General features: G+C 36.3%; 1 protein-coding gene across 2 annotated transcripts in view; it reads right to left on the bottom strand.

Moving 5' to 3' along the window:
• The window catches only part of wdr11 (WD repeat domain 11), a 140,106-nt gene that overhangs the window by 86,513 nt on the left and 30,596 nt on the right, over positions 1-22,997 (bottom strand). The window contains exons 7-11 of one of the 2 annotated variants that reach the window (XM_016507319.1): positions 21,777-21,888; positions 21,235-21,439; positions 20,593-20,693; positions 16,411-16,590; positions 9,001-9,085 (exon numbers count right to left, since the gene is read on the bottom strand). In XM_016507319.1, coding sequence (XP_016362805.1) covers positions 9,001-9,085; positions 16,411-16,590; positions 20,593-20,693; positions 21,235-21,439; positions 21,777-21,888 — 683 coding nt within the window. The remainder of the gene's footprint in view (positions 1-9,000; positions 9,086-16,410; positions 16,591-20,592; positions 20,694-21,234; positions 21,440-21,776; positions 21,889-22,997) is intronic. The other variant, XM_016507320.1, reaches the window with a different exon arrangement.

The raw sequence follows: 22,997 nt of genomic DNA, 5'->3' as shown, positions 1-22,997 counted from the left end.
AACGACATGGGGGTAAGTGATTAATGACAAAATTTTCATTTTGGGGTGGAGTATCCCTTTAATGTATTTATATCATCTGTGGAAGGCGTAGGGCCATAACATGTTGGTCCAATCATATCCCTCGGTCCGGGGGCTACCATATGCTGTCCTACCTGCCTGTCAACATACGTATCTGCATACCTCCGCACCCGTTTGTGTAGAAATTATGTGTTTTGGAGGAGACGTGGCTTTGGAGAGTGATTTGCAGGGAAGGTGGGATCTTACGCTTTCAAAGCTAGCTCGCTATTGCTAGCCTTTCCGAAATTTCCTATCATACTTTGAATAACAATCTGTATTGCATAAAGCACTATATAAATAAAGGTGACTTGACTTTTATTTTAAAACATTAAATGATATACATAAACTTATACTGACTGTATATTCTGAATTTCCTCTTTTTCCACTTACTGCACAATTGACCCATAGCACAACAGCATCCAGTTATCTTACTTAAGCTCTTGAAAACTTGACATGACAGGCCTTTATTATAAATCAAAACTGATTCAAAAAAATAAAAAGCAGTGAGTCTAGAGAAAGCTCTCTGTGTTCAGAATAGAATGATGGACTGTCTAATGAGACAGAGCAGTGGTGTGTCTTGGCTAGGGGATCCAAGCAGACAGCACTAATGAGACACAAAATGGCCACATGATTAATTAGGCCACTTCTCTCAGAAATATGCAGATAATATGGAAATGAGAAGCCTCTATGGATTGAGGGCACAAGACTGGGGGGAAGTTTTAGACTTTCTGCGTGTGTGGCACCATGAAAATTCAGTACATGAGTATATAATACAGATCTGATTATGCTTTAATGTGTTTTATTGAATCACTTAAGGTAGAGACATCTGGGACATTTTGTTCCCTATACAGTTAGTTTTATTCATGATAAAGTACATTTCTCCCAACGGTTCTGTGTATCCCTGTGCAACACCCATAGCAAAATAAACAATTAATATAGTGTCAAAAATGTTCCCTGTATTACACACCTGAATTATTATTGTAGAGGGAATATTTCTGTATTTATTAGTTTTCCATTTCAGGTATGGTACTGCATGCCCATCAATTCACACTGTAATGATGCTTGCAAACTTGTGTTGTGTTGCAAAATGGCCTGTTTTAAACTAAAAGACGGAGAACAGACATTGAACAGACATTGCTGAGAGATGAGCAGATGTATGTGTGTGGGAAAATATCATATATGGTGTCAATAAATAAATAAATAACACAGTGGATGAGAACATTTCCTATTTTCTGTTTTTATTTGAGCTCCATAAGATGGGCCATGTTACACCTAGGACCATTCTCTTGGCATGTACTGTTGCTGTAAGGAACTATTTTCTAGTGGAAAGGATAGCACTTAACGAATTGAAAAATTGAATTGAAAAAGTACCACATACATTTTGTTGGTTTTAATATTTGTACTGAATGGTAACCGTTTTATATAAGCAATAAAGTACTCGAGGCATGCTGTATTCATACTCCATTTTTTTCACGTTTTATGTTGCCGCCTTATATTAAACGGTTTTAAATTACAGTTTTAAATGACTTTAAACAGTTTTAAATTACTTTTTAAGTTTCTCCTATCTCCATACATGATCATGGAGCTCCACTAGAGTGACCATCAGCTTCTTGGTCACCACTCTAACCAAGGCCCTTCCCCATCAATTGCTTAGTTTGGCCAAGAGGCCAGCTCTAGGAAGAAGCCAATCTGCCATAACGACAGGTTGTGGAATGTGCCACTTTATGACGCAATAGTGTGGCTAAACACCGCCTCCAGAGAAGAGGATCAATGCCTGCTTCTACATCACTGCCTGTTTAGAACTCCCAAGTAAAGCGTGGAACTTTATTTTTAATGAAATTCCAGACTATGTCAGTAAGAACTTGGTCCTTTCTTCTCTTCATTTTTACAGTGGATTCGTTTAAAAACAAGGCTCAATTCAATGCAGGATTTTCAGAAAGATTGAAACTAAAAGACGATGCTGTGCAGACTATATTGGATCCGACAATGATGTCACACCACACGTGTGAGTATCTGTTTCACGTGGTCACTATTGCTTTGTCTGTTATTAGATATTTATATTTGTTATTTGATATGTACTGAGTATTTATGCGTTTTTAACTTTAATCACAGCAGCGTCCATCTATGAAGGATGAAGGCTGTCAAACATTCACAACTTTTAGCCAATCATACCAGTGGGCATTTACTTCCGAGACTACAATCCGCCACGCCTGTTCAAACAGAGCGTTCCGGTGAGGGGGCTCAAAACAGGACAGAAAATAGCTTGTTACGTCTAAATTATGAAGATTTTGGTGTAAAAATCTTGATAACATTATAAGTGGACCTCAGAGAACAGTAAAATAATAAAAAAGGCAGTCCATGACCTCTTTAATGATAATGGAGGCTACATGCTTTTGTGAACCTTCAATGGGCCAGAATACATATTGTATTGTATACACATTAATGGGGACACATGCTGGTCATAATTGTAAATGCAATGAATACATAGGCCATACTGGGCTCTACAGTTCAACCATTTCACTCGCGTCTGTGTTCTTCAAGCTATCCCGGGTATTTTTCATAAGGATAATGTACTGTATATAATGAATATATTATAATGCAATGCTAATTGATGTAGACTTTACCACTGTAAAGAATACTATAAAAAATATAATTTCTGCCTCATTCTGTGATAAGTCACATCAGTTCACAGAACGAAGTTATTTTAAACACGCTATAACACAAGGAGTAAAAATATGTTGATTTCACTCGCGTCTGTGTTCTTCAAGCTATCCCGGGTATTTTTCATAAGGATAATGTACTGTATATAATGAATATATTATAATGCAATGCTAATTGATGTAGACTTTACCACTGTAAAGAATACTATAAAAAATATAATTTCTGCCTCATTCTGTGATAAGAAGTCACATCAGTTCACAGAACGAAGTTATTTTAAACACGCTATAACACAAGTTAGGAGTAAAAATATGTTGTTATTCTCATAAAATGTTGTACTGATGGGAGAAAAAAAAACCTTTTTGAAGCTTTGAATCAACTGAACTGTATCTATAGACATTGCAATATATTGGTATTAAGAATTCTATTGGCCACAATAATAATGTAGTGAAAAATCTGATCAGCAATTTGCTGTTTGAGAGCCACATTTCTAGAATTTGTAGCATTTGCAAGCTCCTATTGCATTAAAGTCCTTCACGTTCATTGCAGTCCCAAAATTCTGCCCAGTTGATATATCATAATGGACTGTGGGTGGTTGATCCTTTTCCTACTGAGCACCCAGCCTCTGGAACAGTCTTTTTGGCATTGTTCAGGTGGCAGACACACTGTGTCAGTTTAAATGTAGATTAAACTAATCTATTTAACCTTACATACACACTATCGAATTTCTATAATTTAAATACCATAAGGGATTGGTAGGCTTCATTAATTATGGCAGCCGGAACACTTCCCATAACAACCCATGTACTATGGCATCTATGCTTATAGTAGCCTGTGTGTCTCACCTTATCATCAGAAACAACTACAACACAGCCCTTCACGGCCAGTGAAGACCTCAAAGAGACGAGCCCTCTGGAGAGATGCTCAGCAAAGACCTCAGCAACTATACAAGCCTTCTGGACAGATCAGGTGATCTAAGTTTCAAACTTAGTCTAGTCAATTGATCTGATTACTATCATCTACTCCTTTTTAAAAAGGTGTGTTTGAATTAAGACCTGACACCAGATCTGCTGAATATTAAATAATGCTATAACTTTTAACTATAACACGCTTTAACCCTCTTCCTATGACTAACTGTGTGCATGTACGTTAGAGTAGCTGAAATGTCTTGTCTAGTTAATAAAGCCTCGTTTGTGTCGCACTCCATGTTATTCGTAGTTTTGCTCATAACTGGATCATCCCTAATCATGCCGCGCACAGCTACATGCTATTAAAAGTGTGTTGGATGAGTATAAGGATATTATTATCTATGGCCAAGAAGGTAATATTCTAGTCTATAGACATTTTAAACATTTGCTTCTCAACAAAGACAATGGATGGTGTTTTTAATCAATTGCTTAACAACATAATTGATTCAATCTTTCGCTTAATTAATCAGGGGGAAATGGTGTCTGTTTAAATAAGATAGATAATTAATAAAATGAGGGCAGCCTGTGTGTCATAGGGTCTAAATTCTGCAATGAATTCAATAACAGAAGCATTAACTTCATTTTATTAGTTTAGATCAGGATGGGCAACTCTGGTCCTCGAGATTTACATTGCAGCATTTAGCTCCAACTCTGATTGAACTTTACCTGCCCTGTAGCTTTCTAGTAATCCTGAGGACCTTGATTAGCTTGTTCATGAGGGTGTTCGATTAGGATTGGAGATAATCTCTGCAGGAAAGTGGATCTTGATCTTGGATCAAGTTGGAAACACTGCGGCATCATAGTTTTAGTGAACACGTTTATAGGAATTCAACATCCATATAGTGAAGACGTTCACTGTAATTCTGCATTAGTCATCGAGTTACATGGGTTTTTCAATGACTGATGCAAATGGTAGTCTGATGGTGACAGCTGATGGTGGTCTGATATACAGTGCCCTCCACTAATATTGGCACCCTTGGTAAATATGTGCAAAGGCGGCTGTGAAAATAAATCTGCATTGTTTATCCTTTTGATCTTTCATTCAAAAAATTTCACAAAATTCTAACCTATCATTGAAGTAAGTACATTTTATTTATATAGCACATTTCAGCATAGCAAAGCTATCCAAAGTGCTTAACAATGTAAAATAAAATTAAAAGAGAAAAGGAAACACAGAAAAGAATAAAAAAAGACAGACAATAACACAACAATGAAATGAAATTAAAATGCTAAGGAGAAATAATACGTTTTCAACCTCGATTTAAAAATAGTAATGGAAGGTGCAAGGCGGCAGTCTAGAGGCAATTGGTTCCACAGACGGGGGGCAGTGACTGAAAAGGCTCTGTCACCCTTAGTTTTCAAACGGGAACGAGGGACAGATAAAAGAGCCCTGTCAGTGGATCTTAAAAGTCTGGTAGATGACAAAGGGATAATAAGATCTTTAAGATAAGATGGAGCTTGATTGTTTAGAGCTTTAAAAACAAACAGCAGAATATTAAACTGAACTCTAAAATGGACCGGAAGCCAGTGAAGCGAAGCTAAAATTGGAGTGACATGATCATATCTCTTTGCCCCAGTCTTGCAGCTGCATTTTGTTCCAACTGGAGGCGTGAAAGTGATGACTGAGGAAGACCTGAGTACAGTGAATTACAGTAATCTAAATGTGAGGTAATAAAATCATGAATAACCTTCTCCAAATCTTGAAAAGACAAAAATGATTTAAGTTTGGAGATGACCCGTAATTGATAAAAACTGTTCCTAACAACAGAATTAATTTGTTTGGACAAACATAATTCTGAGTCTATGATAAACGTGCAGAAACACGGCAACTAAACTCTAAAAATTCACAGCGTTTTATTATAATAGTGTTCTCATTATAATTATGTATAAAATAAATATAATATAATATAATAATATAAATATGTTATGACAGTCCCAGTCATAGTTATTCATATTCTGCATTGTTGTTTGTCCTGCTCGCGCTGCGCGCTGAAGAGATAATCACCGTAGAACTACAGTGCAACTCAACCAAATGCATCTTATACGAGATAAATAATATATACACGATATACAGTATCTCACAGAAGTGAGTACACCCCTCACATTTTTGTAAATATTTTATTATATCTTTTCATGTGACAACACTGAAAAAATGAGTTTGAGGGGACAGCAAAATTTACACTGTTATACAGCTTGTATAACAGTGTAAATTTGCTGTCCCCTCAAAATAACTCAACACACAGCCATTAATGTCTAAATACTGTATATCGTGTATATATTATTTATCTCGTATAAGATGCATTTGGTTGAGTTGCACTGTAGTTCTACGGTGATTATCTCTTCAGCGCGCAGCGCGAGCAGGACAAACAACAATGCAGAATATGAATAACTATGACTGGGACTGTCATAACATATTTATATTATTATATTATATTATATTTATTTTATACATAATTATAATGAGAACACTATTATAATAAAACGCTGTGATATGTTGTATAAATAACGAAGCGTATTATATATGAGATAAATGATGAGTTAAATCCCATTGATTAAAAACCTGCTGCTTCATTCTACTGGTCATCTTCAGCGCGTGCAGCTCAAAACAGAAATGCAGAACATTAATAACTACTGTCATATACATAAAGTTATAATGAGAGTACTATTGTAAAAAATTTTGTGAATTCTTAGGGTTTCGCTGACGTTTAATGTTAACTATCTTTTAATCAAATCATAAAACATTATTTACCGTGTTTGTATCTGCGAGGCATCCGTTACACATTTTGCCTGTGTTAACGTAATCATGACTGTCGAATGTCTGACTTGACTCTTGTTAATGTATTTTGCCCCCTGCTCCCAAACATATGATTCGACTATCAGTCGAATATCGGCAAGATTCGAAAATTCCGATTCGACTATGAAAATCCTTAGTCAAGGACACCTCTAGTGCTCACTCACAGAATTAACCACTTCTGCTTTTTATGTAATGCATTTCCCATTATGAATTATGACACAGCTTGATCCATTGGGTTAAATTGCTCTCTAACTACATGTAAACCGCTCCAGAGCTGATTTTCAATTGGACTGAGACTACCACATTCACATGACCTCTGACCAGTTATTTTGATGTGGATCAGAGCATGACTGCAGTTTTCATTTATACCTAAACAAAACTAAGGGAGAAAATGTGCAGAGTCCAAAACTAACATTTAAAAAAAGCCTGGGATCCGTTCTATGTATGACGCTAACTCAGTTAGCTGGATTTGACTGTTGACGATTTGGCATGATCTTGGATTGTTTGGTTCTTCAAAGTTCATCCCGGAGTTGCTGTCACAGCAACAGGTCCGTAAGATTAAACCTCGGGAGCAGGTTTATTTCATGTAAACAGGATTAGATCGCATATTTTTAAGCAAAATTGATACTTAAAATCTGTCCCAGCCACTGCTAATTTATTAGAAGAGTACCCTACTGATCCAGGGACAGTAATTTAAAATAATAATAATTGAAAAATAATATAATTTTGTTGTGTAGTCTATAATACTATAGACAGACAGTTTTACTCATTGAAATATTTATTAATGATAAAATAATTACTTTATAATTGCATTGGAGTCTTGCACACATGCTATACAGTTATTCTGACATTTAAAAATTAATTTAAAAGATAATATAATAATGTTGTGTAGTCTTTAATACTGTAGACACAGCCAGTTTTACTCACTGAAAGATTTATTTGTCATAAAATAATTATTTCATAATTGTATTCGAGTCTTACACACATGCTATACAGATAATGTAGAGTCGTGCATTAATTTGAGAGATGACAGCTATTATGGGAGTGGCTTGATGGAGCGCAGGAGATGCAGATAACTTGATCTTGACCCTTAAGAAACTTTAATTAATGCTGTCACGTAACAAATCTGTTTCAAAGATAACATTAAATGAATTGCTAATTACAACATGGAAATAAAAAAATATAAAGCCTGTACAAATACTATAAATACTATAAATGTGAATATAAATAATTGGGAATCATGTAAAAAAAAAGTAATAAAACAAAAACAGTGCACATTTAATTGATCTATTATACCATTTATGTAGTTTTTTTGTTTGCTTGGCTGTTTCCTTATAAAGGTCCAGAAATTTGTCAAGTTTTTCGTCAGGTGTCTTTTTTAATTATATGATGTCATTACGTTGCTGTCTTGCCGCCAGCCAATCGCTGCATTGCTGATCGTGGTTTCGTGTATTGATACATCTGCCCTTTTCGGGGAACACGAGAACATGCAGTAATCTTAGACAACTTAATCCATACATTTTAATCAAATCCGCAAATTTGTTTGAAGAACCAAATTAGCCAGAGACCAGTTATCACGATTAGAAGATCTGGCATCTTTCAAATCATCTCAGATGTATTAAGCGAGGTACGAAGAACGGGCCGCAGGTGTGAAAACTCTGTGTATAAGGGCATAATGTATAATACGTAAGGAATAACTGACGACGGGCCGTTGAATTATTAGAAAAATAATGCACACCCGAGGTGGTGAAGCGGCCACGACGCGAAGCGGAGATTTAATTTAGACCTATTAACGTGGGACTGAGCCGTTGATAGCAGACTTATGCAACTATTTCATTAAGTTATTAGAGAGAGAGAGAGCATGTGAATTACATCTGTGAGTCTGTGTGTCTCTCAAAAGTGTTCGGCAGCAGTGTCTCTACTAATAGTGAAACTTTAAGTTCATTTTCTTCATGAACAGCGCCGTCGTTACCTCGCTTGTGAGAAATGTCATGTAGCTTTTAAGTTTCTAAATTATTTTACTGATAAAACTGATAGCGGTAACAACATAAGAGCGTATGTATCCGTGTGTGCAAACTATGTGTGTGAGTCAAGGGAGAGAGAGCGGGAGAAATAGAGTATGTGCTTTACGTACATAATAAAACATAATTTTGTGGCAAAACATGGAAATAATCTCTCGTTTTTATCCTATTGCTTACTATATTTATTTGTTTGGCCAGTGTCGTTGTGGGTTTTGGTTATTTTGCTGTTGTAAGCTGTAAGGACTTTTGAAATAACTGAAATCATTTGGCGAAGTGATATTTACATGTAATGCCATCTAGAGCTGCCTGGAACTACGTTCGCCATGCGTTTCCCTGAAAATAATTGCACACCTTAGAACGTTGGTCAGCCAATCAGATTCAAGCATTCAACGGCCCCGTAGCATAAATCAGAACTAAAAACCACTGTTCAGGTGTATGATATTCTTACATAACAGAATGCATGTACAGGTATATGATTACAGAGTAAACCAAGGCTTCTTACCTGACTTCACAGGAATGGACACTTAGTTCTTTGTGCAGGAGGCCACTGGTCAAGTTGTACACCAGCACAGAGCCATTGCTTGTACCTAATGGGCAAACATGTAAAACACACAAATGAATGCTGTAATTGGCAAGTTAATATGACTAGATTATTATTTAAATCATCCTTGATAAGTCATTAATATTATTATTAATAATAAAAAAAGATCACAGTTTTAATTAAAATCATTTCATTATCATTTTCATTTTTTTTGCCTTTGATTACAAATACTAATCATCATAATCATCACAATAAATAATATAAATAAATAATTTGTAAACATTCTCAGAAATTTTAATGACAGTTCATAAAACAGCCTGCTCATACTGAACAGAACATAATTCATCCCGTCAGTGGAGAAGAGTAGTAGTTGATAGATGTTGCACTGAGAGGAGATATGAGTGAGAGTGAATGAGGAAGTCTAAGAGGAAGTGAAGTGTTTCAGAGGGTTTATTGATGGGGACAGGGCAGAGTCTGGGTGACAATTTATGTTAAGGATAGGTTTTTATTTTAGCGTTTGTAGAAATGTGCCGATAAAATTAATCAACGAATCATGATTCTACTTATTCTGGAACTGCAGTGATAAAATCGATCCTTGCATGTTTATTAATGTGTTTTATTAAATTGTGACCAAACATCCACTGAATTCAATTGAAAACAATTGAACAAGCACAACTGAAGTTGTGATCAGCAAACAGCGACACAGACGCAATGCACGGACTAGTGACAACTACTTGACAAATCTGTGCAACCCTAAATTGAATGGGATGCATTTCAAATTGTGAGGTTGTTGGTGATACTCAGCCCTAAAAGAGATATTTATGGTGGCCAAGACAGCTTGTGCTGCAACTGAAGAAAACATGTAAATTTAAAAAACACCAGCAATTTAAGAAAACATCATTAGTTTGACAACATGTGCTGCAAATACTCACAAAGCAACCAAATACATACTGTATATGTGCTGCAAATACCCACATTACAATCAAATACAGAAAATCGATGCAAATAGAACAGACTACAACAGAAATGTTTCAAGGGGACTCCAACAACAACCCAGATTACATAACGTTTCACAATTAATTGTGTATTTTGTCAGATTATTTATACTAATAATATCCAAACGGCTAAGGAATCATACAATCAGGATTTTAAAATCATTTCAGATCATCGACAACACCACAAGTACATATTGAACAATAAGCATGTCCCAGCCAGGTTCATCACTTGTTGGGGTCCCCTTGAAACATTTCCATTGTGGTCTGTGCTATACGTTGTGAGTATTTGCAGCACGTGCTGTCAAGCTGATAAAATACTTTTTCTTCATTTACTGTTTTTTATTCTATTTGCATGTGTGTGTGTGTGTGTTTTTTTTTTCTCCGGTTGCAGTGCATTGAACTCTCTTGGACACTGTATATATGTTTGCTATAAAGTCCACAGAATCATTTGCCACAAAATAATGAGCTGGATGTACACAGGAAATACGTAGTAGTAGGCACCACAGTGTCAGACTACATGCATACAGGCTATTCATAGATAATTTTCCATCAATCACAGAGTTTTATAAAACAAGCAAGAGTAATTTCAGATCTGAGTGCTTGAGACAGTTAAGTGTTCGCTTCATTTTTATTGGAGAAGACCAGGCTCTTGGTTTCGGTTCAAAGGCTCTTGTAGTGGACAGCACATTCCAGGGCCCAGTTTATGGCGGGGCCCCTCTCTGACCACAATAGTGGACAAAGGTTTGCTACATTTTGATTGGATCTTGGTGGGCTAACATAAACAAACTGTCCAAAACCCATCAGATAAAGATACTAGGACAACAGCCAGACACCTCTTAGAGCGCAAGAAGACCTTTGGTACAAAGCCCGGGAAGGACAGGATGTCTCATTGGTCAAAATGCAGTTTTTGCCCTGCACCCACCAACAGACTGATTCCTACGATTTTGGCCCATAAAAATTCCTTAGGACCTCTGGATGCAGCAGCAGTGGGAGAAACAAAGAGAGATCACAGAGTTCCATCCAAATCCATTCATAACTATATTCTCAACCCTTAAACTGATGCAAACTACAACACACGTTATACTTATTCAGAGAAATAAGTATTCTCAGTGACAGCAATGTGTAGTGCAACATCTTACACAACCATGCATGCACGCATTCATTTCAATCTTCTTCCATCATGTTTGGACTTAGTGACACTTTTCTAAATGTGTGTTACTATGCAAATAAGTTCCACAGGAGGAAATAAGGGTGGGCCTGTGTCCCCTCCCCCGCTCTGATGGAAACAGCCAATCACGGCACTGAAATGGAGAAGTGCCAGATTGCAATCTCCTCCTCATCGGAAAGGGATAAAGGTACCTTCCCAAAAGACACTCCTTGTTCTAAGTCTGAGTCCTGTCAGGGAAAGGACACTAACAGAGCAAGTTCCGAATCGGAGTCCTAAAAGGGAGAGACACTAACAGAAACACCGAAGTTCTGAGTCTCCAACCTGTTACAGGGAAGGCAGCAACAGAAACAACCCATCCTGAGTCTTTTGTCCACAGAGACTGTAACAGACACAACCGTTCTGAGTCTCGGTCCTGTAAGGAGAGAGACAATAACAGATACCACGTTCTGAGCCTCCAGCCTGTGAGGAGAGAGATATTCTACATTTAGAGTCTTCGTCCAGAGAGACAACAACAGATGCAGTACGTCCTGAGTCTCCATCCTAGAGAGACAAATCCCAGAGAGGCCGAAGACACACAGACATTTGCAACAGGGTTAAGCTCCCGGAGCAAACCTTCACTTCAAGGTACTTTTGCTTGTGTGTTCCAGGCAAGGACCTTTTACACCTACTCCAGGGCCACATCTGCGTGTTCCAGATTTTAGGACCCTTTGCTACTCCAGGAGATCAGCATCCTACAGCACTTAGTGTTCAAGGCTGTCGAAACGGATTCCTGCTCCTTTTCCCACTGCATTGTTACCAGCACAACCAGAGGATGAAGTCACCGCCACCGGACTGCTCACTCGACCACAGAGAATGTAACTATCACTTATCCAAACCTCTTCCAGAGACCTTGGCATTGTTAGACATTATCAGTATATGATTTTTGTAATTTACATTAGATATTATATAGCTGATTGCTTTTGATTACAAATAATCTTTCACATATTTGTTTGATGCATAATAAGGTTTTTCACCTTATTTGTTTTAGAGTAGCAACAGTTTATCTTTCCAGATAACGTAGCTCTGACATAGCAACATCCAACATAATCACTAGCATTTTATGCATCTTATGCACTTTATTCCTATTTCATTTATGGTATTCATTTAGTAGATGTGATTACTCTTGTCTATCCTTTGTTAATAAAATGTATTTTATTACACTTGTGTCTTCCTTGTGTTGATGATACAGAAAGAGGTTCTACAAGTTAGAGATCCCACCAATCTTTCTTATGTGATGTACTCATAACCACACCTTAAATGACACGTGATCCAAATATCATAACGTCACTGGTGATGTGAGTACACATCACTATACTATTTCGCCTCCGTATGTTGGCAAAAGCAAATTCACTACACTCTTATGGATAGTATGTAGACTGAACTGACTGACGCTGATACATCTAAAACTGTACACTTGTCTGGCTTCAAATGTCACACCAGTGGAGTCAATCGCAGATGGAGCTTTTTTCCCTCAAGTGCTAAATGACTACTCATCAAGATCGCTTCTTTAAAGTTTTGAGATGGTTAAAAAAAATCAGCTCTTGGGAACGATTCCGCAACAGTCCTTGTGCATTGAGGCAGAAAGAGTGTCTGAAGTTCTGTATCATCCCTAAGGCACTCCTGAAAAACTGTGCAATGGAGTTACTTTAGAAAGGCATCCATCAAGAGGAATTCACATTACATGGTTTTAAGTGCTTGGTGTGCTTGCTCAATTGGATGTATAGTGCATTCAGGGAGCTACAAAATCTCATCAAGGCTGCACCACTGTGTTGACTCCAATAATGAGATGATGAGTGGAGAAAATTATACCACCAATCACAGAGCTCAAATTACAATTTAAGATCCACTGACTAAACCGGGTGAACCTCATTTGGAACATATTGATATTTCTATAATTCAGTATAACAGATCTTCACATACTTATGAAGTCTTTAAACTGTAATATATTTTTCATTTCTCTGTTACTGAGTAACAGATTTAACTCAATTAGAGCTCTATTTTTAGCCACAGCTAGTTCAAATTACACATTAGTCTACAAATTGTCAAAGTTTCATTTGTTTTGTAAATTGTGCACTTGAGTTTTTAATATCTGTGCAACGCTTTCAATCTTTGCAGAATCTTTAAGAAGGAGTAACAGAACAGCTACAGTATGGCCTTGCTGTGATGAATGACATTTGCATAAGAATTTATCACAGTTTTGTCATTTCAGCTCATATGATTTTGTTTTCTCGGCTCATTCACTTTGCTGTCAAAAAATTAGGTCTCACTCAGAAAAAGACTATACATTACTTATGAGAAAAACAAACAAACTTTTTTGAAAAAGGTGTCCTTTTGTTATTTCTCAGACCAAAAGGCTGCACATTACTTTGTGAAATTGAAAATGTAAACAAATATACTAACTTGAAATTTTAAAACAAATCCCAAATCAAATAAATAAATAATACAAACAAAAGACATTTCTCCATACAAGTAAACTAAGGTTTTGCCTGTGTATTTTAATCATGATCCAAACAAAGATCCTGCATACATGTTATTTCGATTGTAAAATTTTGAAATTTGAAACAAAAACAAAATGGTCTGACTTTAGCTTTGTGATGCTACATAAAAAATCTGAACGAAACAAAAACTGCAGATGGGCTGAATGAGACGCAAATGTCACTTTCTGACAGCAGGTGGCGCTTAAACAGCAGGTATTTACAGGCTGCTGCCCCTTTAAGACCGAATGCACGGATCCAATATAATGATGCACGTGTGATTTCTTTCTCCACTGTTTACGTTCATTTAAGACATGAAAATACTTGCCGAGATAGTTATTTTGAGATAATTTTGCGTGTATGTATCCGTTCAAGCGAAAGAGGAATCAATTCTGTGTTCATGCTCTGGCTGAAACGCCGCTCTGTATGTGCAAAAACATACCACTGAGTGAGCTGATATATTGAGTGACCAAGTGTAAACACGCTCTAAATCTAATTCTCACTTTACGTGAATGTCTAAATTTGCCATCTTTAAACAAAACCTAAATTTCAGTCAAACTAAACTTCAAAAATCTGCAATCCTTACACTTGAGCTAGACCTCAGCATGGTGGGGTGATGCAGCAGGAACCAACCAGTGAGAAAAGATGTAAAGAAATGCCACAAAGTTCACTGCATACGCCGATTTTGTGTGGAAACAGCTAATCATTTTGTTGACTATCCATCTTAAATATGTTTGCATGATATATTGATTAAGTGAGCTATATTGAGCGAGCTATAATTTAACTATACTGTGAAAAATATTTTTTTGAAGAGACATTTTTCATAAGTCACCAACAATTTTGCAACAAGCTTGATGAACTGTTTGGCACTATCCATTCATCTGTATTGAGAATGACTGTCATAAAACTCTAAAAATATATATTAATTCAATTATTATTATTCAATGACTAAAAACTATTCAATGATGTCAGGGCTATTGGATGATTGGCTTAAAAAATGTATTCTGTGGTAGACTGAAGACAGAAGTTTGGTGTGTGTATGTGGGCAGAGAAAGAGGGGAAAGAAGGGAAAATGTGACATTAAAAATAACCAATAATTAATAACCAACATTTACTTAATGACTAACTTCCACCCAACTCCTAGCCAGTTCCAGACAAAAAGCATTCAAGCCAAACTAAACTTATTCTGGGCTGGACACTCATGGCACAAGCAAACAGCACCCAAGACAAAGCCAGGAAGCCACTTTTCAGGATTTTAAAATGTCTTTATATGTGACCCATGCTGGCAAAATGAGTTGGAATGCACACAGGCTAATTATGAGCTACAGGCAAATAAAAAAAAAGAAAAATGTAGATTTTGGTCAAATTTCAGGTTTACACAAAAAAATATTTCATTCAGCCCTCGTCTAGTGATCCCAATGCTCCACATAGTAATTAAACATCTAAAATTATCTTTATTTCTATGTTTTCTGAGAGGAGTACCTTTTCTCCACTCGCTTCTCGCGCTGCCGCTTACTGAATCGTGCACAAAGTTGCTTACGCCAGCACGCGATCCCAATAAAAATGGTACACGAAACACAATTATGGTGGATAATTTTTGAGCAGTAGAAAATTAACTCAAAACGCAAAGCAAGTTACTGAACTTGAATACAACAGCAAAATTAACAAAAGTGCAAATAAAACAGGCAAACATGACCTTAAAGGGTTAGTTCACCCAAAAATGAAAATTCTGTCATTAATTACTCACCCTTGCGTTGTTCGAAACCCATAAGACCTTCGTTCATCTTTGGAACACAATTTAAGATATTTTTGATTAAATATGAGGGCTCTCTGACCCTCCCCCATAGACAGCAAGGTAACTACCACGGTTCAAGGTCTAGAAAAGTACCAAGATGATCGACAAAGTAGTCCGTGTGGGATCTGGGTCAGCGCCACCACACGCTCGCGTCATGATACTGTCGTGAACGCGCGTCCAAAGTGATGCAGTAGAGACGAAAATGCGGAATAAAGTCATTATTTTTGTTTTCTTTGCGCAAAGAAGTATTCTCGTAGCTTCGTAACTTTACAGTTGAACCACTGATGTCACACGGACTACTTTGTCGATCATCGTTTCTTTCTTTCTTCATTTATTCACGTTTTAGTGCCATGCCAGCATCAAGGCTTGTTTCTTTCTTACATTTGTTCTACTGTTGTTGTTTTTTGCATCTGTTTTTATTTTTAATAATAAAGATAAAATAAAAAATGGCTATATTGTGATATTATATTATATGGTATACAATATATACAATATACAACATAATATACAATATGGTATATTGTTATTAATATAGTAATTAATATTATGAAAAGAAGTGGAGGAAACAATGCACTGTTGCTAGGTGATTTTGCTTTGGAACCTTCAGAAAACTTTAACTCGATTTTTCTCAGAACTGACTTTGCTGAATTCATTGTCATTTTTTGTCCGATTACAATAAATCATACATCATTTTGAAGGTCTTTTAATGAAAATAAAAACTAATTTTTGGAAAATTTGCTCATTGTGACTCATTTTGCCAGCACAGGTCACATATGTTGTGTTTCATAAGGGCTGAAACTGTACACCAACACTTTGATGTGCTGAGCTGGGGCATGTTTAAATGTCATCTGAAGAATGGAGAAGAAAAATGTATCTGGTCTTTGCATGTGAAGTACTCACCCACAGCCAATAAGGGCTGGTAATGGTTGATGTTCTTTGTGGTAAGCGGAGGGCACATCCGGAGGGAGAATGGGGGCAAAGGCAGGCCAGACAGCAGACCTGTCAACAGGAACTTCAGATGTACTTCTTGTTGACCTGCCAGGGGTCGTGGGGAGTCCACTCCAGAAATCAGACTGTGACCTGGAACAGGGACAAATCACATAATTGATCTAACACCATATCAACTGAAACAACAGAGCAGCTCTTTAAGGCTGCTGTAAAGCCAAATGAGAGAAGGTGACAATTAAATCATCAATCATGAAAGACCAGGTTTGCTTTGCTCATTGCTCATGCATGAAGTGACCAAGTGTAAACATACCCATTGTGTGTATGGATTTTTGACAGTAACAAAAATGAAATGACATTAAAACATTGGCATCAATTATTGTGAAGATAAGCAAATTTTATCATAAATGAATTCATAATAAACTATAAGTCCACAGCTTTCAGCTTACAGCATATGTTTTTTTTGTTGTTGAAAGCATCAGTCCTCATTTACTGAACTGCAGGCACGTGCAGAGGGGGGTGCGATGGGAGCTTGAGCACCTGCCCCTTTTCCCCTAGATGCCCAAAGAGCCCTTTTGTCAAGGCAAATTTGATTTTTTTTTTGTAATTAAACGCCATTTTGTGAAGGCCTGCCCAATGTAACTATTAGTAAAATGAATTAATAATAATTTAGTCATAAATACAATTATCCACATGATGATGACCTTTCACCTGACGATCTCATCAGGGACTATCCTTCATAACGTCCGTGGCTGCCGGTAAGTGGAGTTCTCAGCGGAGCGGTGTGCTTGTATACTTATATTATTAAATTATTATTATTATACAAGAACTGCGTGAAGAGAGCATGCACAGCTGTTGTTTATATTGCTGTTTGTAGCCTGTGGAAGTAAGGTTAGCTGCAGCAAGGGGCTATAATATTTTAGTTCAATATTTTTCTAATGACAATTTTATGATCGGTTTATGATTTTTTATCACAGAATAAGGCAGGAAATGTATAGTTTCTATAGGCTACTAAATGATATGTCAATCAGTACTGCATTATTCATAAAGTTTATTTATTACCTGGAGATAACTTGAAAAACACACATAAACCGTATATTTTCGCAATCATGTGTTTATTGTCTTCACGTTTTTTTCAGCTTTTTATTCAGCTCAGCTACAGCGATAGATAGCCGGATGCTTTTGTTCATATTAGGGTTTCCAGCACGTCATAAGTCATTCCTTCTATGAGTCTGTTTTGGACTTTCTGCACGACAGCGCCCTCCGGCTTCGAGTATGAATTAAACATACACTGCATGAGAGTGTTGAGCGCTCCAGATATTCACTTCTCCTCATTTTGGATACGAATAAAACGTCAGGTCATGCATAGACTATCGATACTGTCTCTTTGAATTTAAATCTAGAAACCTCTACGTGAACACAGCTGCCCGAATAAAGTGCGGGGGACGAAATTACATTTATTTAAAATTAAATATTAAAAATGCAGCTAACGTTCTACACACAGCAATATAAACAAAGGTGCCTGTTCTCTTTCGTTCTTGCTGTTTGATTGGGAAAAGTTTAAAGGGCGTCGAGGGGTCTTGTCTTTATGTTATCAGACTAAAAAACTATTACTTTGAACTTTTTTCTATTACAGTAGCCTATTTATTTTAAAAACGTAGATTGCCTTAAAAATAATTATCACAACCCTGATAAAACTCATAATTTTTTCATCCTCCGATTTATAGGCTACTTATCAATCCTGTTTTTATCATCATTATAATTAAAAAAAATTATAAATTCAGAACAAGATTATAATATAATTCTATTTTAAATAAGACAGAAATATTTTTTCTACAACAACAACAGTAGTGTTTGCAACAGTAAAACCACCATACCCTGTAAACTCAATAATAATAATAGGCTCCTTAAAAATAATTATCACAACCCTGATAAAACAGGCTTATACTGATTTTCTTATCCTCCGATTTATAGGCTACTTATCAATCCTGTTTTTATCATCATTATAATTTAAAAAATGAATAAATTCAGAACAGGATTATAATAGAATAATATTTTAAATAAGACAAATATTTTTTCTACAACAACAGTAGTCTTTACAACAGCAAAACCACCATACACTGTAAACTCAATTATAATAATAGGCCTAATTTAATTCCGTTTCTATTTTCAGAGTGATTAAGAGGTGCAAAGAACTATTTATTTAACTTTTAAACTTAAAATGGTCTTTTCTGTTCTGTGTTTCTTTTTCAAAACTGCGTCACGGCATTTGCTGCTATCAATACAGAAGCATCCGTTTCGATACATGTCTCAGCAAGGAGCACAGCCCTATTAAAAGTTCCATGTTCCCTTTTTATACTTTGAGCAGTTGCCCCTCCAAAGGTCTCTGTACGGCCCTGTGTTTCAGTATTTCTACTTTAAAATTACAACTTTAATTCAATGTGTTACTTGCTGTTTCTTTATAATTACTGTATTTGTGAAATTTACTAGCAATTTCCGAGTGAAGATTGTGTCTTAGTGTAGTATTAGTGATCATTGATTACTAAATAGCACTAACTATATGATAAAGTTTAAGATACTCTACCATAGCAGGAAATGCATGAATAAAGCGATGGCCATAAAAAACATGGAGATGCCGCAGCCGACAGAAGAAATTAAGGTCAATGATTCCAGATGCGGTGCTGTTACATTTGCATCTGGCGGAGACTGAAGGATCAGAGAAAACAAAATGAAACAGATCAGCGGGAGGATTTTTAAAACCATTTGTTGTTTGTTTGCAAGAATCAGACCTTGTTAGCAATTTTTTAATGCTTAAAAATATATATATTTTTTTCATCTTTTACATGTTCACTAGCATGTAGACAGGGACTAAAAGACTGATATTGACTCAATGAAATCTTTAAATAAAACGGGTATTATGAAAGAGAAAGTTCTTCCCTTAGAAGCTTCTCACCATCAGCACTGCAAAGAATGTCAGATGTGAGCAGGAGCACTTTATGGTGTTGCTGATATTTGTTTCTGTCGCACAACCGAATGTCGTCCATTTAAGTTCTCCTTCAAAGAAAAGAGAGCAACAAATGAAACTGATTGTAAAAAAAAAAAAAAATCCTGAATGAACTGGGTTTGATGATTGAAGCAGATCACTTCAGCCATAATGTACCTTTGCCATCCCAAGAAACACAGGATGCATTTCCATCCTGAAAGAACACATTCATTTTCATTTTGCTTTCACATTGTCTGGTCAATATAACAAAATAAGTTCTGCATCAAAAGCTTCATTACCAGATTTTTATATTTAAAGATCATGTCAATATTGTCCGTAAGGTTGGAGATTTTGGCCCTCATTGTTATTCCATAAACCTCATTGTTCAAAACAGTGTGAATTTCAGTTTCATTCTAAATCAGAAACCAAGAGAGCAATCATGAATCAGATATAAATGTGTGTGAATATAACTGATCAAGAAAGTAGTTTTTTTAAAGATTTTTTCCATTCAAGAAAAAATATTCACGGCATTTGCTGCTATCAATACAGAAGCATCCGTTTCGATACATGTCTCAGCAAGGAGCACAGCCCTATTAAAAGCCGTGCTCCATGTGCCCCTTTTATACTTTGAGCACCTGCCCCTCCAAAGGTCTCTGCACGGCCCTGCTGAACTGCATTCTTTAAAATACTCTATGTTCCATGGAAAAAATAAAGTCACACAGGTTTAAAACTTCTTCTAAACCCTAAAAGCCCACCAATAGCATTGCTCAAGCACAGAACACAAGAAAGTGTTTTTTGAACATTAAAGCATGTCAACATATTCTGTTACACCAAATACACAAAATAATGATCTTTAAAAAAGCATCATATGACCCCTTTAAAAGCTGTTCAATGCCTAGGATTAAAGACGTAACAGGAGATAAGCCATACCACAGACTAAGAATGTTATCAAGGCTCGTTTCTAAAAGGATAAATAAGATGTACAGATAAAAGCCTCTTGCTGACAAAGACAAGACAGACCTGGCCTCAGGTTCTTCCGTCTGAAAATATCTCCTCAAGCCAAAGGCAGGAGAATGAAGCTTGAGACTCTTTAAATGTGGTATATCTAGAAACTAAAAGGAATGTGTGTGTATGTGGAAGGATGGCTATCTTACCTATCATTGTATTCAGAGAAAGATCTGGGATGCATTTTTGATTCTGAAGTAAAGGTGTTCCACAGAAATTCACGGGAGAATACAAAGGTGGCAATCCAGAACTGAGGGGAAAAAAATATGTACTGTAGGTAAATCTCACAAACAAACAAACACATTATTTTATTTTATTCATTTTATTTTTAGGAACCATAAAGATATTTTGCTTTGTGGCATTATCTTCAGAATTAAGCAAATTTCTCTACCAAATTCTCATTTGTGCAATACTTCTGTGATTTTTTTGTAACTGTATTATTATCATTACTAAAATTCAGTACATTTTTATTAAAGCAAGCATATACACTGTACAATAAAAAAAACAAAAAAAACAGTTTTGTTTTTTTTGACATGTGAAAATATATTTTCAATAACAGTTCTGAAAATTAACACCATTGGTTGAGTCAGAAAGTAACATGATAGATACGGCAGATTGATTAAATTAGTATAAAAACTATGTGGTATTTAAAACGGCATAGAATTGATGCTCCAAGAAGGTATATCAAGCAAAGTAAGCAAAGCCTTTATTATAATACTATTTTCAAGTCAGCTACTAGTCTGTAATGTCTTACAATATAAATCAGTTTTTTTATGTTTAAAGAACTGTACCTCAGGCCTGAATATGATTTACTGGCATGAGCTTTGAGCTCCCACAGCATTACCCTTCCATCACTGACTATGAGGGCGGCACTGTTCTCGTTGACAGGACAGATAACCACTCGGTAGGGCCGCACTGTCTTAGTCACACGGATGGCGTCACACTGGGAGCGGAGATCGTATACCAACTCTTGCACATTCTGCTCTGGATCAATCACTGGAACAACAGAACACATAACATATTTAAGATAAATTACCACATTTCTCATCACAAGTCAAGTAAAAACAGGGGAAGAACTTATTCAGGGGTGTTGCTGGTGCAACATGAACCATAGCTTAGTTGCATAAATATACAATTCAAGACATGGAGTCACAGATGAATTAATTACCTGTCATTTATAAAATATTTAATTCATAGGATTACCCATATCATTCCTGTCATTACATTTTCAGTAAAAACAACTATACTGTAATATGTACACCTTTATTGTGGTGAAAAAAATTACTTATATGCCCAACCCCCAGATGGAAGGATAGATGTAAAGGAACAAAACCTGTCTTTCCTGTTTCATTAGGAGAAGGTGTTGTGGAACGGCACACACGCAGTGTGATGCAACCGTTCTCGTGAAGGCAGTAAAGAGCATCTCTCTGGGCACAAGGAATCACCTGCAAACAAGACAAAAAAACATTAGTCTTCAATGTTTCATATAAATCATATAAATTCCTAAAATGTACAGTCTTCCAAAAACATCTCAGTGGCACCTAATGCCGAGTTCACACTGCACGATTTTAGCCCGATTTTTCACTCGCTGACAGGTTTTGCGAAATCACCGACAAATGCCCGAAATCGGAGGCTCGTTCACGTGAGTGACAATCACGCAGTGTGAATTATCAAAGACACGATCTGAGGGAATCGCCGACGCGTCGCCAACGCCCATGAAATATTTGGCATGCTAAATATCTGGAGCTGTCGGCGATTCACAATCACGCTGTGTGAAATGAGTTCTGACTGAAAACTACATCGGCGATGACCTACAGCCAATGAGAGACTAAGATACAGGGCAGAGGGAAGATCGGGCAGGCATTCTTCTAATGAATTTAACTAGCCCGAATAAAAGATATTGTATTTTTTCTTCAAATAACAAGTCAAGAGAGTAGGGGTGCAACGGATCACAAATCTCACGGTTCGGAATGTATTACATTATCATATCACATTTTGAGTCACAGATCGGATCATTTTTCAGATGAGGAAAAAAAATATGGTTCTTTATTATTTAAATAACAATTTACTACGATACCACAGCAAAAACTAGTAGCATATAGGGATGTAATGATTCACTCAACTCACGATGTGATATAATTCACGATACTGATTTCACAATACAATTTTCTCACAATTTCTTTAACAAAATTAGATTTAAGACCGAATTTAAAAAGGTGTCCTTTTGTTATTTCTCAGACCAAAAGGCTGCACATTACTTTGTGAAATTGAAAATGTCAAACAATATACTAACTTGAAATTTTAAAACAATTCCCAAATGAAATAAATAAATACAAATAAAAGAAATTTCTCCATGAAAGTAAACTAAGGTTTTGCCTGTGTATTTTAATCACGATCCAAACAAAGATGCTGCATACATGTTATTTAGATTGTGAAATTTTGAAATTTGAAACGAAAACAAAATTGTCTGACTTTAGCTTTGTGATGCTACATAAAAAATCTGAACGAAACAAAAACAGCAGACGGGCTGAATGAGACGCAAATGTCACTCTCT

The sequence above is a fragment of the Sinocyclocheilus anshuiensis genome, unplaced genomic scaffold (assembly GCF_001515605.1).
Source record: "Sinocyclocheilus anshuiensis isolate Anshui unplaced genomic scaffold, SAMN03320099.WGS_v1.1 scaffold1938, whole genome shotgun sequence".
In the NCBI taxonomy this organism is placed as follows: Eukaryota; Metazoa; Chordata; class Actinopteri; order Cypriniformes; family Cyprinidae; genus Sinocyclocheilus; species Sinocyclocheilus anshuiensis.
The sequence above is the reverse complement of the archived record's forward strand: the minus strand, read 5'-3'. Positions and strand labels throughout refer to the sequence as shown.